The sequence below is a fragment of the Anneissia japonica genome, unplaced genomic scaffold (assembly GCF_011630105.1).
Source record: "Anneissia japonica isolate Jap-2015-1 unplaced genomic scaffold, ASM1163010v1 scaffold3338_len356548_cov189, whole genome shotgun sequence".
Taxonomy (NCBI): Eukaryota; Metazoa; Echinodermata; class Crinoidea; order Comatulida; family Comatulidae; genus Anneissia; species Anneissia japonica.
The window spans coordinates 96,661-112,289 of NW_022692763.1; the positions used below are offsets into that span (position 1 = coordinate 96,661).

Here is a 15,629-nt window from a genome sequence, read left to right on the forward strand (position 1 = left end):
AAACAGTTGGTAGTGTCCGATTTATAAGTTGTGATTAAGTTTAAGGGGAATTAGCTAGTGATCTTGATACAGGAAGAATGATAGCTAGGGATTGTCATTCACAAGGAGTAGTAGTGATGATAATTCAAGAAAAGTGGTAGCTTGCGATCGCAGTAAATGAGCAATTTAGTTGTGTCCACTATTCAGAAAATACGATAGCTAGTGATCACAATGCAGGAAAAATGATAGCTAGCGATCTTAATAAAGCATAGTTGTGACAAAGGAAACATAGCTAGTGATCTTGATACAGAAATAAGGTAACTTGTTAAAAGGATTCAGGAAAAAATGATAGCTAGGTACTCACGATACAGGAAGATTTGAAAGAAGAGCAATAGCATTCAGAGTTTAGGGTAATCCCTAGTGATTAAGATCCTGGAAGAATGATGGTTATCTGGCAAAAGGAAGAATGGTAGCCAGTAATTTAAGACAATACATAATGTTAGTGATGTTTAGGCAAATTCAGACAGTATTAAAGTGATGCTTTAGGCAAATGATCAATATAGAGTGATCACTATATGAAGAAGAACGGTAGCTGGCAATAAATCTATTAGATTAGATGGAAACCATAGCAACTATAATTTAGGCAGAATGTGCTAGTGATCAGCAAATTCAGAGGGGAAAGATTCCGTATACTAGAATAATATTTGCAAAGTGTACACTTATATTACAGTTTCCATGCACATATGATTAATAGCTTGACTATCTGTCCTATTTTAATATGGGCTGTTTGATGCAATAGTTTGTACTGTAGAACAATTAAGAATGTTGATTCTATAATAATGGCATGTTATTATAATAGACAACAATAGATTGTAGTAAAAAGGATATTTGGAGAAATCCTTTTATAGGAGATTTAAGTGTGTTTGTCTGAATCAGATTACAATATTGCCAGAGATAATGAGCATATAGTGCTTTAGCATTAGATTTTCTATAATCTAATGCTCTGTATACTGTATAGCAAGCTGTACAGTAAAAGGTTTCTGTGTTAAATATCTATGATTTGTCCATACTGTATAATGGCGTGATGATGTCATATTTCACCTTGTGTAAATCACAGGTATTTGTTACATACAATTTGATTATTTGTGAACAATGTTTTTAGAATAAATTGAGCATCATGTAATTGCCATTGAGCCATTATCCTGGAGTCCTAAAGGTCTGTCCACACATTTTTTTTCATTTCATTTCATTTCTTTAGGCACGAGGGCCAAGGATATGCCAATAAGTGAACTTAATCACTGTCCTACGTGGCATATCCATTTAACAACAGGGGACTTAATGGACCAGCACACCGGGGTAACCCCCTACTCTTCTCGAATGATGTACCAAGTTCTTTAAAGTTCACACAAGCCAAATGCGTACACTGGGCCTACAGTTTAAAGTCCTTATCCGAGAAGACTTGTTCCACCACCGGAACCATTGGCGAGTGAGCCGTTCGAACCAACGCCGATATTAGAGCTGAAGGTCACGGTGCCCCTGACTTAACCGCTCGGCCAATCAACTCGCTCTGCACACACTATCAAATTTTATGTAGCAAAAAAAAAACAACAAACTGATATACCCTTATTTGGGTGTAATATGACATCATCATGTGCACATCACACAAATTTGTCACATAAAATTTGATAGTGTGTGCAGAGCTGTGTGATGGTTGGATTTTGTAGTTTTCTTGATTCTTTGGTCAGTTTTAAGTATTTTTATACATTATGTATTTTACTTCTTTTTTCCAAGTCTGAAGGATTTCTTGAAAGTATCAGCAGTATCAAAATCATATTAATATAATCTCTGTTCATACTTAAAGTTTCCTGTGACAAATACCTAATTTATGGGCAAGTCAGGTATTTGTCACACAAAATTTGATAGTGTGGACAGATCTTTATAAAGGATTACCTGTGTTTGATGAGAATACAATAAGAAAACCAGTCAGAATACGGTTGATTACACATTTATATCAGATAAACAAGATCAGCTTTGAGGAAGGCAGTAATTATTAATAATGAGTTTGAGTGATGACGAAGCATGGCCCTTCACTAACAATTGTCCCTGCTATTAAGCACTTGTACATAACATGGCAAGTCTTTATGCAGTAGTTAATTAGCCTCTTCCCAAACAAATGTCCACTCATAAACAAACCGTCATGCTTAATAATTAGATTTCATAGTGGATTTAATACGGTAGTATTTAGAGATCAACCGACATTGATTTGGATTTTTTCACTTTATTTTTACTACACAATTTTCTGCTTCTTGCCTTACTGTACATGACTGAGTAAACGCCTTTCATTTAAGTTCTGCTCTATAGTATGTAGGTGCCATTGTCGAATACTGTACTATTACTCAGCGATGTGTAGAGTTATAGTACTAAGAGTGTATCATACATATTTTATACATATATAATTACTGTATATTGCAACGATTCAGCTAGGCCTATGTACACACACGGTACCAATTAACACTCCCAATAATTTGTGATAAGTGCACTCTCAAATATTAAGGGCCTCTCTTGAATAAGCACCGCACAGAAGCCTGCAAAATGTTTATATGGGCCTCTGCACTTATTTGGTCTTCTATGTGTATGTATGTCATTGTGCTAGCGTCGGATGAGAATAATGCATAATTTCTTCTAATAATTTCTTTTAATATATGTTGCATCTGATGCATTAACCTATATTCCTGTGAGGACCATATACACAACATATTGTGGTTATTAAAATATCTTCAGCCATTTCGGCCCTTAAACTTTCAGCCCGTTTAAGGGCCGAAATGGCTTGTACAAGATATTTCAATAAGCACAATATTTCTTTAATAATTTACTATATACAGTGTAGCAAAATATAACTTTTGATATTTCTTTTGCATATTAGTATTATTTATGCATCATTTCGAATTAGGCAGGAGGGGGAAAGTGCTGCATTTTTACGACATGTAATATCATGTAATATTTTCATATTAAACGTATTTTCCCTTTGAGAATGCTAAGCATTTATAACATATATCTTTTATCTTTGCTTGCTATCATTTTATAGTGTATTTTATAAATTCATTTTATTTATTTTATCTGCTTGTCTTGCTTGTTTACTTTGCATTTTTGAATCAGTCCACATTGTTATACAGAAGAACATACCATAAAACCTCTAATAGAAGCCCAATGGGCTTAATCTCGAGAAGAAGCCGATCTCGAAAAGAAGCCCCCTCTTTAGTTTCCAAAAGTAATCTCGAAAAGAAACCCATCTCGAAAAGAAGCCCATTTGAGGGTCCTAAAAAAAGCTGATCTATTCCAAGTTTTACAGTAGTTCGCATTTGTGCTAAAGAAATATTTATTTATTACCTAAGTAAATATATTATACACATTGTTCAGTGTCATTTTTTATGTTTTTGTAATTTGCAGTTCTAATTTTTCTAAATTAAGATGTACTTAACATGGTAAAGTCATACTTAACCTAGTTAAGGGTGTACTTAACCTAGCTAATTAATGGGTATTCGTAGAATGATTGATTTTATGATGTACCTGAACATGATTGCTTATTTCATTATTAAATATTACCTACTTATTCAAGTAATAATGATGCACAATCTGTAAATACATCACATGTTCTGTAGCATCTATAACTTTTACATAATGACGATCTTTGCGATATATATTAAGTATAGTCAGGTAATGGAATACTTAAACCAAGTTAGGAAAATTGTATTTACTCATAGCCAAAGGTAATAGCGAAGATTTTCCCATATTAAAATGAATATTGGTAGAATAATAATAATAATAATAATAATAATGATAATAAATAAAAAAATAAACAATAATAAAATAATAATAATAAAATAATAATAATAATAATAATATAATAATAGTGATAAGTGGAGTTGAATATCCTAGGTGGTTAAAGTGATTGCCTTCTAATACCAGGGTCCTGTTTTCAATTCTGTCACAGCAGGACTTTTTCTGACAACCGAATACAACTCCACTCCTAAGCCTCAATAAGAGGCTTTTTTTTATAAAGCATCATTGCATCCTAAAAGTGGCGAGTGTATTTGCTGTTGAATATGAAGGAAATTTTTAAAAATTAAATATTTTAATATGATATTGTGCAACATTTATGCATGCTAAACACAAGACAGGAAAAAGAAGAAATAAAATATAACAACAGATAAGGAACATAATGAAAGAAAGTAGAACAGAAACTGCATTCTTTTATAAGCAGGCATGCACACCAGCAATCAAAGCACAGAAATGAATGTAGTAAAACCATAAGCAGACTATATGTTGTTTTGAATTAAAGCAAATACAGTATGAAAATGTTGATTTGATAAAGCTTGGGTAATTCAACCATTGTATGCACGTATGCATGTGTCTGTGTATGTTTGTATTTACAAACATACCACTATTATGTAGCACAACTGCATTTTAAAGTTTTTTTTAACAGTATTAGGGATCAGTTTGAAACTGAAACTTTAAAAATGTTTATTGAATCCGGTGCAAAATGAGCCTAAAGTGTAGGCTTGCATTATATCTACATTATTTATATGGTGTGTTTTACATCATAAATTACATAAACAAGTTACAATTTTTTTTAACTTATAAATTTACATAGTTACCTGTGCTTTTCAACCTTATAGTACCTGCAATGTTTTAGAATTTGTCTTGTAATTAAAAAAAAAAACATGCAATAAACATTGATTATAAATATCAAGCATTACTATTTGTCTCGAAGCATTTAAATAGTATATTTACCTTTTGTTTTCATCCTTTATTTTATATCAAAACTATTTGTTGGGTTTTACAAACATGGCCTTAGGTGTAAAACAAAAGTCCAAACATAGTTTTAATGTAGGTAATGTCAGTCCCACAACAGGGAACTTATCCAGATTATATAGGCCTTCAGACCATGAAACTAAGTGAAAACAGCAGAATAATACTATAATAGAGGCCCCTACAGCTCACCATTTCTTTGCTTTATAGACCGTGGTTTGCAATGTGATTCATTCACTCCTAGTGTGATATCGCTCATCTTACACATTCATAACATTCTGCTATGTTGGAAGTACAGTAGTTGTAACGCGATGAGCATTGCTTGATCCCCTGCAGGTTTCTGGAATATAACCTACCATAAGCAAACATTATGGTAGTATGACAGTCCATCTTTCGCTTATTGGATATTCTTCCCTTTGCGCTCATAAACATTCACTATTTATTTATTTTTGAATATTTGTATATATTCATATTTAGTGTATTTTGAGAGGTGTTATTTGTAATTTGGATGCACCACTATGACACTGAACCAAAAGTGTTTCTAAATAAAGTTCATAGTTCAGATTTTTCAAAATTCATGACATTCAAGTATAGTCGCCGCAGAGGCACTTGCTACTGTATATAAATGCTTCTTGTTTAGCAGAAGTTTATACTAACCGATTGAAATAAAGTTATATAATCAATGTTTATTGCATTCCTTTTAATAGTTTGCTTTCACTGACTTTGTTCCGTTTGTCAAATTTCAAGCCAGTTTCTTTCAATTTCATATTTACATTTGGCATTCTCTCTCCCTTTTTGGTTATAAAAAATAGTTGTGTTACCGCATCATTTTTATTATCATTTTTTACTTTGTTACATTTCCAGGATTAGGTTGCCATTATTTATGTCCAATTTTAACCTAATCCGTTGCTTTTTTTTCCTGTTTTTGTTGCATGCCAAAAAAAGGATCCATCGCAGGCCGGTCACAAACCCATTACTAACAATCAGTGAGAAGATAAACCATCATGCATGGTGCTAAAGTAAGTTTCCTGCACACCGTGCAAACCCCTTTCCTCACAGAAATAACCATCATAGGCTGCCCATCCACTGTCTGGTACCTGCAACCAAAGGTTACCGTGGCTCATTTTGATATCTTCATAGAATCTGCCATAGCCTGCCTCTGCACTTGATCATGACATTATCTTTTAAGAAATGTTGGGATGCATTACTGCTCTTATTTATAAAAAGCTAAGAATGATAAAGGTTACAGATGGTTCTGGGCAGCCATGACAGGTTATAGGCAGTCATGACAGGTTTCAACCAGTCATGTTTTGGTGTTGGGCAGTTGTAACTGGTTTTGGGTTGCCATGCCTGATCTTAGGCAGCCATATGACTGGTTGTTTTATATTTTAATAGTAATTCACTGCAGGGTAACATTTTTAGCCATTCAACTATGTTCTACAATAGAAAAGACATTTTTTTTTAGCAAATATTCTTTCCAAGAAGCATTGGAGATTGTGGCGTATACCTTTAAGAATAGTTTGTAAATAAGGAATGTTTTTCATCATAAAATTAACTTACCATTGATTTGCCTTTTGTCATTTCCACTCAATTTTTTATTTACATTCTCTCTGTTCCTTCAGCATCTCTTTATGTTAACACTTGTTTAAACTATAATTATAATTATAATTCTGGATTTATATAGCGCCTCACGTTGACACAACCTCGAGGCGCTTAACAACAACAGAGAAGAAGAAAAAATTAATAAAGTTAGAAACAAATACATTAATTTTTAACAGATAAGCATAATACTTTCAAGTCTTCATATGGTAGAAGTTTATTTTATGAATAAGTATTCTTTATATTTTTATTGGTTTGTCATTTAAATAATAAATTGATTGGTAATAATTTTTTGGCAATAATGCTGCAGTACATGGTATGTCACCTCATGGTATTGTACTTAGGGTTGCAATCACCTCATTTTTTAATAGTAGTCCTATTTTACCATCCAGTGCTCTATCATGGTCCTACACAATTTCTTGGTTATTACCTCATCTTCAACATAAAATTGGAACCACTGCATTACCTAACAATCCTCTAATCTATTTTATTGTGACACAAGTACTGTCTAATATGCATTACTATGCCTTCATATTGTTGGACATGTACAATATATGTCTAACATAAGATGGAAAGCTGAACATTGGGATCATCTAGGATGGGGCTCCCGACAGCGGGGTTACAAGAAATTTCTTGACAGTTGACTTTTAGACCACAATATTAGGAATTGGCAATCATAATAATGTTATTTGGATAGGCAAATTATTATTTTCCTTATTTTTCATCTGTCGACCTTGCTGTTGGGTCAAAGCCTGTTTAACAGGGGGTAAATTCCCCCCCCCCCTTTAATGGCACCAAAACTGGCTACCAGGAAATGTTAAAAACTAAGCCCATCCTATTTTCTGAAAACCTTGGCTGGTGCTTGAAAAATGTACAAGAAAGATTTAAATCAACCTAAAATTTCCACGGAAACAACAGAATGAATTGTTAACAGTACCCATAACAGTTTTAAAAGCTTGGATTCTCTGCCTAAATACATATATTCAATGGATTAGATACATTTTTGTGATGACAATTTTGCCGTATTAACATACTCTGTGCTAAATTTTTCCTCTTTTCTTCCCTTGTGTGTGTTTGGTTGCTTAGTAACCTATCTGTGATAAAATCCTTACTTATAACTTCAGTGGTTATACCTCTGCGTATTCTAGGTATTTTCTTGTTATTAGGTGTGATTATGCCGTTTAATTAATCATCCTTGATTTGGTGTGTTCATCTGATCAGTTTTTGTACTAATCGCATGTATAATCATACTAATATAAACATATATATATATATATATATATGATTCTCACGTCAACTCACACTTCATATTATCAAAAGTTAACATCTTCACTGAGTACTAACTATGCAATCTTACTACTATTCTATATCTTACTTAAAATATAACAAATTCTTTGTTCATTCCTGTAAGTGATATATAAACCGAATCACTAAGAAGAATATTTTCATAAAGTTTTATAAATTAAAACTAATATGAATGTTTTGTATGCTAATTATCTTTATATTGCTTGCATATTGAAGGAGAATGGGGATCTTGGTGTTTCGGAAAATGTTATCACCATGCCAACCACGACAATCAATATGGAGACAAATGTAGAAACGGCACAGCTTGTCAGCAAAGACCAAGATACTCACGCACCACCCACCTCTACATCATGTAATAGTCAAGTTAGATATCAAGAGACAAACATTGATATGGGAACGCCTACGAGTAAGCGGAAATCGTTATCAATCACTGGTAATCTAGAATTAGCAGAGATGCAGCCCCTACTTGACGAGTGTCCAACCTCACCGGCCGAGACTACTACGCTGGAAAGACGATTTATGCAGAGTGATTTATAAGAACTATTTAATATGTCTGAGGCAGTTGCTCCTGTTACGCCAATTATTAATTCTGACTGGTAGTTATGGTATGTATTGATTGGATTAGGACAATAACATCTAAACAGATTTAAGAATTGGTTTAAGATTGGTTTAACAATAGCTACTGCACGTATCTAAACCAAAAGTGTACTGTTAAGCATTGCCTACACAATGTCTACCGTCAGCTGAAGAATCCATCACTGCTCTCTGTAAGCATGTTATGATAAGACTGCTGATCATTTTGAATTTGAATGGATCGTCATTAAAAATGATACGTCGTGTGCAAGTCTCGTCACATTGCATTCTTCGTATAATAGACCTTTCCGGAGGAGTGTCAATCAAACTTAACTGACCAATCGGAACAGTGCCAGGAATAAGCATGTGTCTAACAAGCACACATGTTGTCCCACAATCACCTTAGCAACAGTATCTAAGAGGCGGGGCATAGCAGAAAGGTTCATTGCATTAGTGGACAACCGTCATTGAAATGTGTACTTGGTTGTTGGTATACTTGTTATAGAACCAGTATTCATTCTGTTAAGCATTTTGTATTGGGGTTGTCTTTTGTACAGTACTTCAAATCTATTGTATAATATATATATATATTTAATATCAAGCTAGACAAATTTAATGACTAAATATTTCTTTAAGTATCCATTAATTGAGCACAGGTCAACATCATGAGTCTGTCCACTTTTATTTGAACATATATCTTATGATCATGCATTATAATCAAGTACATAGAAATGTATTGGTAGAAGATTTGTTGTAGGTGGAGCAGATAAACTTAACCCCATTATAACTGAAATATATTGCTGGTACTAAAACCCTGTCCAGATTATCAAATTTTATTTTACAAAAAACATGTGACATACCTAATTATGGTCATGATAACATTACATCATGACCATATATAGGCACATCGTGACTATATATGGGCATACAATAGTATTTTATCAAAGAAAATTTGATAGTGAGGACAGAGTTCAATTCAGTTGAAACCTAGCTAGCCATTCTCTGATAAAACTTAATACCTAAACAATTTTTTTAATGAATATCTGGTGAGAAATTGTAAGAATAAAATGAGTCATGTTGCACTTGTCAATTGGAATGTATTTTATATATAACACACTCCTACAGGGATACCCCACAAACATCCAAAAGACTTTTTTCATTGGGGTTCTTTAGATTTTGTTTATTTTATAATATTCATTTGGGAACTGGGTCAAGTGTTCACATAATGTTCTACATAAATTAAGTTTCATTATGAGGCTTAAGAAATGTAGTTTGTTGTGAGAAAAAAAAATTCTGCTTCTGAATTGAACACAGGACCTTTTGATCCATCTTAACTACTAAGCTATTTAATTCAATTCTTTTATGTTGGGCAGTACACCAAGAAACAATCCCCTCTCCTCGTTCCCGAAGCTATATTGCACAAAGGACCAATGGCTTAAGCATCGCCTCGTGGAACCAGCCTGAGGGATGTCTTCTGTCTAAAATATTAATTTTTCTGTCCGAATTGAAAGTTAATGTGATTGCCTTTCCTAATAGTGTGGTTTAAAGAACAGTTTTCTAAACCACAAAATTTCTTCCTCTTAACTGTAGCCAGGGTTTATTTTCTTTGGGACCCTGAGGCCCTAATCAAACCCTTGCTTTGGACCCCGGACTGACTTGTTGCACCTCCTGTCAGCAAATTTCTAAAGCTACCACAGTGGTGAAATTGAAAAATATATATTCTATTTAATGTACTAATTTGTAGTGGTAATGTTTAGGTTGGTGCCAAGTGCAACAAGACCCATTTTGGTGTGGGATGATCGCAAGCATCCTTTTATATACAATTATGTAATGCCTTTTTGAGTGTGTACAGCATATACTCGTAATTATACATGGTGACACCAGGATGCAAAAGTTTTTTTCTTAATTGTAACAGAATGAATACTCCGCACCCTCTTGCGCTACGTCGTCTGAAAACATGCAATGAATGACTGGGTAGTTATTTGCAAGATGAATTAATCTGAAATTAGGATTTTTTATTTATCATATGAATCATTGAGGATCTTGGATTCTGTTTACAACATGCACCACACTTAAATCATGTAGAAGTAAAAAATAATTAAAAAAAAATATGGAATAAATTTTGATATTTCAGAAATTACTTACAGGAATTTTTTAGACTGTGCGCATTTTTACTATTTTTTAATGACAATTTACAGATTATTCATTAGAAGCTTCGTAGTCTAGATATCTAGTGGCAGTGCCAAGGGGTGGCAAAATGAGATCCCCCACCATCGTCCTCCTCCAGGCAGCAGCCAAAAAAAATCATGTCTGAAATTATGTAGATAAGCCATTAAAATGGCTACAACTGCAAAGCTTCAAAGAGGCGTACCTTCTAAAGGCCAACTCAGACAGCGTCGGCCGACGCAGCCCGACCCGATTTATCGTCGGGGACAGTCTTAAGCCATCGTGAGAAATATCTTGGAAATATTAAACACGTTTAATATTCTACTACGCGACTGCCCCCGACGCACACCATCGCGTCTGCGTTCAACTCACGCAGACCCGACGCGACAACAAATCGCGTCGGGCTGCGTCGGCCGACGCTGTCTGAGTTGGCCTTAAGTTTTTTTTCTCCCAAACGAATTGTGGTTTTTCTTTTTTATCGGGGTAGGGGAAAGAAAATTTCATGGTTCCAATAATATCAATATTGTTCGATGATATCCCTGTCTCTTATACACATCTAGATGTGTATAAGAGACAGGTTTTTTTCTTAATTGTAACAGAATGAATACCCCGCACCCTCTTGCGCTACGTCATCTGAAAACATGCAGTGAATGACTGGGTAGTTATTTGCAAGATGAATTAATCTGAAATTAGGATTTTTTATTTATCATATGAATCATTGAGGATCTTGGATTCTGTTTACAACATGCACCACACTTAAATCATGTAGAAGTAAAAAATAATTTTAAAAAAATATGGAATAAATTTTGATATTTCAGAAATTACTTACAGGAATTTTTTAGACTGTGCGCATTTTTACTATTTTTTAATGAAAATTTACAGATTATTCATTAGAAGCTTCGTAGTCTAGATATCCAGTGGCAGTGCCAAGGGGTGGCAAAATGAGATCCCCCACCATCGTCCTCCTCCAGGCAGCAGCCAAAAAAAATCATGTGTGAAATTATGTAGATAAGCCATTAAAATGGCTACAACTGCAAAGCTTCAAAGAGGCGTACCTTCTAAGACCGCCACATTAGGTATGGGAATACCCCAAAAATTCTTTCCTCTTTATACCTTAGGTTCTGCTCCCTTTGGTCCCATGCAAAAGAATCCTGGATCTGCCACTGGTATCTACTAAATGGGGACCATTAAACCTGCTGTCTTTCAAAGGTATATCAATAGTGTAGTTGACCAGGTAACCAAATCGTGGACGGCTCATAGACAGCAAATACAATAGTTTGAATTCATCTTTTGTATACATGTATTAACGATTCGTTTTTCCAACATCTTGTTAATGTCTTTGTCTAACTGATTTATTCTTGTATAAAAAAAGAGAATCATTTTGTATGATGTATTTATCTGGTTTTATTTTTAAGAAATAAGCTGTAAATAGATAAATTTATTGAAATTTAAGGAAAACTTTGGTTTGGATGTAAGATAGTGTAAGGATGTCGTTGTATTAAGTTTAAATATATGAGCATGGTGAACGTTATGAGTGACATTTGTTATCGCCCTGAACCCAATATGTTTACTGTTTGAATTTTGATTTATTTATTGTGAGGTATTGGAAGAATAATGTTTAATTAAATCGTTTAGGAATGAATTATTTTTATTTAAAACTGCGTCCACGTTTACAAGACAATCACTGCATTATTACAAATTATCCACATGTACATGTTGACTACCTGTACAAGTAGACTACAACTATTGCAGGTTGACCACCTGTGCATTTGCTTTACCTTAGAAAGTTATACACATCATGTGGATGTTTTCCACTTGTTGACCAACTGTGTTTGCCGGTTGCAGTCGACTACTTGTAATAGATGTCCGCCTGTACAGGTTACTTGCCCAAGTAGTCACCTGTACATCAGTATGTAGTGTCCACCTGTGGATGTTCAACCAGTGGAGGTGCCAGAAATATCCTCTGAGTCTCTGATGAGAGGTCCAAGTTCCCTGACAGCAATCCAATTCAAGAATGATTGCAGGAAATTTAAGCAAGAAGAGGCACCTCTCTCTGAATTGGAACTATTAGACTGTAAGAATACTTTTTCAAAGCAGAGATCCCCCACTATCCCAAACTGGCACCTCCATTGTATTCAACATGTTTATTAATTTACTAGTGCCTTACCTGTATTGTTTTTTTTTTGTTTTTTTTTAAATTGCTACTCAGAAATTTGTGCGTTGATGAATTGGCTCATCCAATTTCCATCACAAGAACATAATCAAAAATAAAGAAATACATGATTTGTTGATTCATTGTTTTATTTTGCTTATATACATTTTGAACAGCACTTCATATTCTCAAGTAGTAGAGGATTATTCACAGTACAGTTTTGGTGTATTTAGTCGATTGACACAGAATAAAATACACTGATTTGCAAACTGAGTCAATTAGTTTTGTCTTAGTATGGTACTAAAGGATGAATGATGTTGAGTGTTACTGCTGATGAAGGTCTACACTGGCAGTGCCAGCGACTAAAGGGTGGGGAGGGGGGGGGGGGGGGGGGGGGGGGGGGGGGGGGGGGGAATGTGGAGCAAGGTAGAATTTTGGGAGGTTAACGTCCTCGACGACAGTAAATCAGGCGTGGTAGACATCGATTAAAATGTTTTGACAGTGGTCCATGGTACGGAGGGGATTCAGGGGTTTTAATCGATTTTATATTTAGATAGTCTACTAATATCTAGAAAGTACATAATTTTTTTTTTCTCCCAAACGAATTGTGGTTTTTCTTTTTTATCGGTGTAGGGGAAAGAAAATTTCATGGTTCCAATAATATCAATATTGTTCGATGATATCCTAGCGATAGCGAAGAAATAGCGATGAACTCCAAAACAAAATTTATAAAAGTTTTGCAACAAATTCAAAAACGGGAATGGCAAATGAAGATTCCAGTCAGTTCATGGTCATACAGTAATTCAGAAATCGAACAGTCCATCCGAGGTAACACCGTCAACCATCAGTGGTGGCGCCAGCGGAGGGGGAGGGGCTGGGCCCCCCGTCGGGGAGAGGGCTGCCCACCTCCCCCCCCCCCTCCGGGAGAAAAAGCACAATTCGTCGGGGAAAAAAAATTATAAGTATTTTCTACATATTAGTAGACTCCAAAATCGATTAAATAAGCCTCTGAAAACCCTAAATTGTCAAATTCGCCCCCTGGACCACTTTCGAAACCTTTTAATCGAAGCTCGACCACGCCCATTTTGCTTTCGTCTTGGAAATCTGACCCCTCGTCGGGGCATCGCCCCCCCCCCCCCCCCCCCCCCCCGTCGCGCAAATCCTGGCGCCACCCCTGTCAACCATCCGATGTCGAGCAGACATGGGCCTGGGTATTCCTAATGCATAACTTGTAAAAAACAAAAATGCTCCAGCCAACTATTGAAAACTTAACTTTAGATCGAGACAGCAGCCTACCCGACCTCCATTGAGTCAGCTCGAGCAGAGCTGAACTGTGTAGACTCTGCCCATCTAAGTTATTCTATCATTATGTTGGTAGGTACTCTGGACACATGCCCAGAGCCATGGCCCTCGGGCTGAGGTACCGCTCTACTCTCACTGGACTTCTTGGTTAGATTTCTACCACTCCAGACTTTAAAATCCCTTGTGCAACGAAGTTCCTGGTATCTTATAGAAAAATAGACTCTCCTTGTTTGCGACTTAATAAGTACTATGGTCTATATTTTAATTAATCATCAGATAAGCTTATCACAGCAACTGGAAAACGGCGGGGTAAAAAAATCGTCCAAAAAAAAAGTATGAGCGCTCATGGTTTTTAACAAAATTGATCAATTTTTAACCTGGTCGTTTTTCACAGATTTGGCCACATGGGCCTAATCGAGTATCATCCGATTTATCGTTATTTAAGCTTAAAACTAGGCTTTAAGTGGCATTTATCAACTGCAGAGTACTCTTGTGCAGTCTGTAGGTGTTATGGATATACGAAACAACTGGAAAACGGAGTAAAAATAATCGTCCAAAAAAAAATGGTATGAGCTCATGGTTTTCATAGCCCTTGGAAGCATTTTGCAAGTGGTCCGGCCATTTTAAGAGCGGGATAAGGGGGAGAGTCCATACTCACTTCAGCCCCACCATGGTTGGCCTGAGGTGCGAAAATTTGAGGAAACCTCTAGATGGCAGAAAATGCCTCGACCATGACAACGTGGTTGACAGATTTAATGCAAAATTTCCAAAATATAGAATTTCACTTTCAAGAATGAGGATTTGAAAATAAATTAGATGGTTACATTGCATACTCTTTGTTTCTTGCAAGACCTGAACTGGCTAAAGAAACGTTAATCTTGTTAACTTCCGTTCGTTGTTTACATTATAGATTCGTATCTGTTTTTTTTTATTTACATTATATGCAATTTATTACCAAGAGTCTATAATATAATATAATAATATATATCTAGTGCCAGTGGCGGCGCTACGTGTGTGCTGTCTCTTATACACATCTAGATGTGTATAAGAGACCTCACTGGACTTCTTGGTTAGATTTCTACCATTCCAGACTTTAAAATCCCTTGTGCAACGAAGTTCCTGGTATCTTATAGAAGAATAGACTCTCCTTGTTTGCGACTTAATAAGTACTATTATTTTAATTAATCATCAGATAAGCTTATCACAGCAACTGGAAAACGGCGGGGTAAAAAATCGTCCCAAAAATTATGAGCGCTCATGGTTTTTACAAAATTGATCAATTTTTAACCTAGTCGTTTTTCACAGATTTGGCCACATGGACCTAATCGAGTATCATCCGATTTATCGTTATTTAAGCTTAAAACTAGACTTTAAGTGCATTTATCAACTGCAGAGGACTCTTGTGATCTGTAGGTGTTATGGATATACGAAACAACTGGAAAACGGAGTAAAAATAATCGTCCAAATGGTATGGGCTCATGGTTTTCATAGCCCTTGGAAGCATTTTGCAAGTGGTCCGGCCATTTTAAGAGCGGGATAAGGGGGAGAGTCCATACTCACCTCAGCCCCACCATGGTTGGCCTGAGGTGCGAAAATTTGAGGAAATAGTACCTCTAGATGGCAGAAAATTACACTCTTTAGTAAAATTCATCATCACATCACCATTATAGTCAAAATGAAGCGCCAGAAAATTTCTCATGAAATTTTATCATCGATTCGGCAACCATAGAATCATTAGTATGTG

The 15,629-nt window shown here is 35.4% G+C and overlaps 1 protein-coding gene across 4 annotated transcripts in view; it reads left to right on the top strand.

Moving 5' to 3' along the window:
- The window catches only part of LOC117100390 (probable palmitoyltransferase ZDHHC14), a 35,158-nt gene extending 25,803 nt beyond the window's left edge, over positions 1–9,355 (top strand). For 2 of the 4 annotated variants that reach the window (XM_033240059.1, XM_033240060.1), the window contains 2 exons: positions 5,734–5,807; positions 7,909–8,044. In XM_033240059.1, coding sequence (XP_033095950.1) covers positions 5,734–5,778 — 45 coding nt within the window. In that variant the 3' untranslated portion in view covers positions 5,779–5,807; positions 7,909–8,044. Of the gene's footprint in view, positions 1–5,733; positions 5,808–7,908 lie in introns of all 4 variants that reach the window. The other 2 variants (XM_033240058.1, XM_033240057.1) reach the window with 1 other exon arrangement.
- The last annotated feature ends 6,274 nt before the right edge of the window (positions 9,356–15,629 follow it).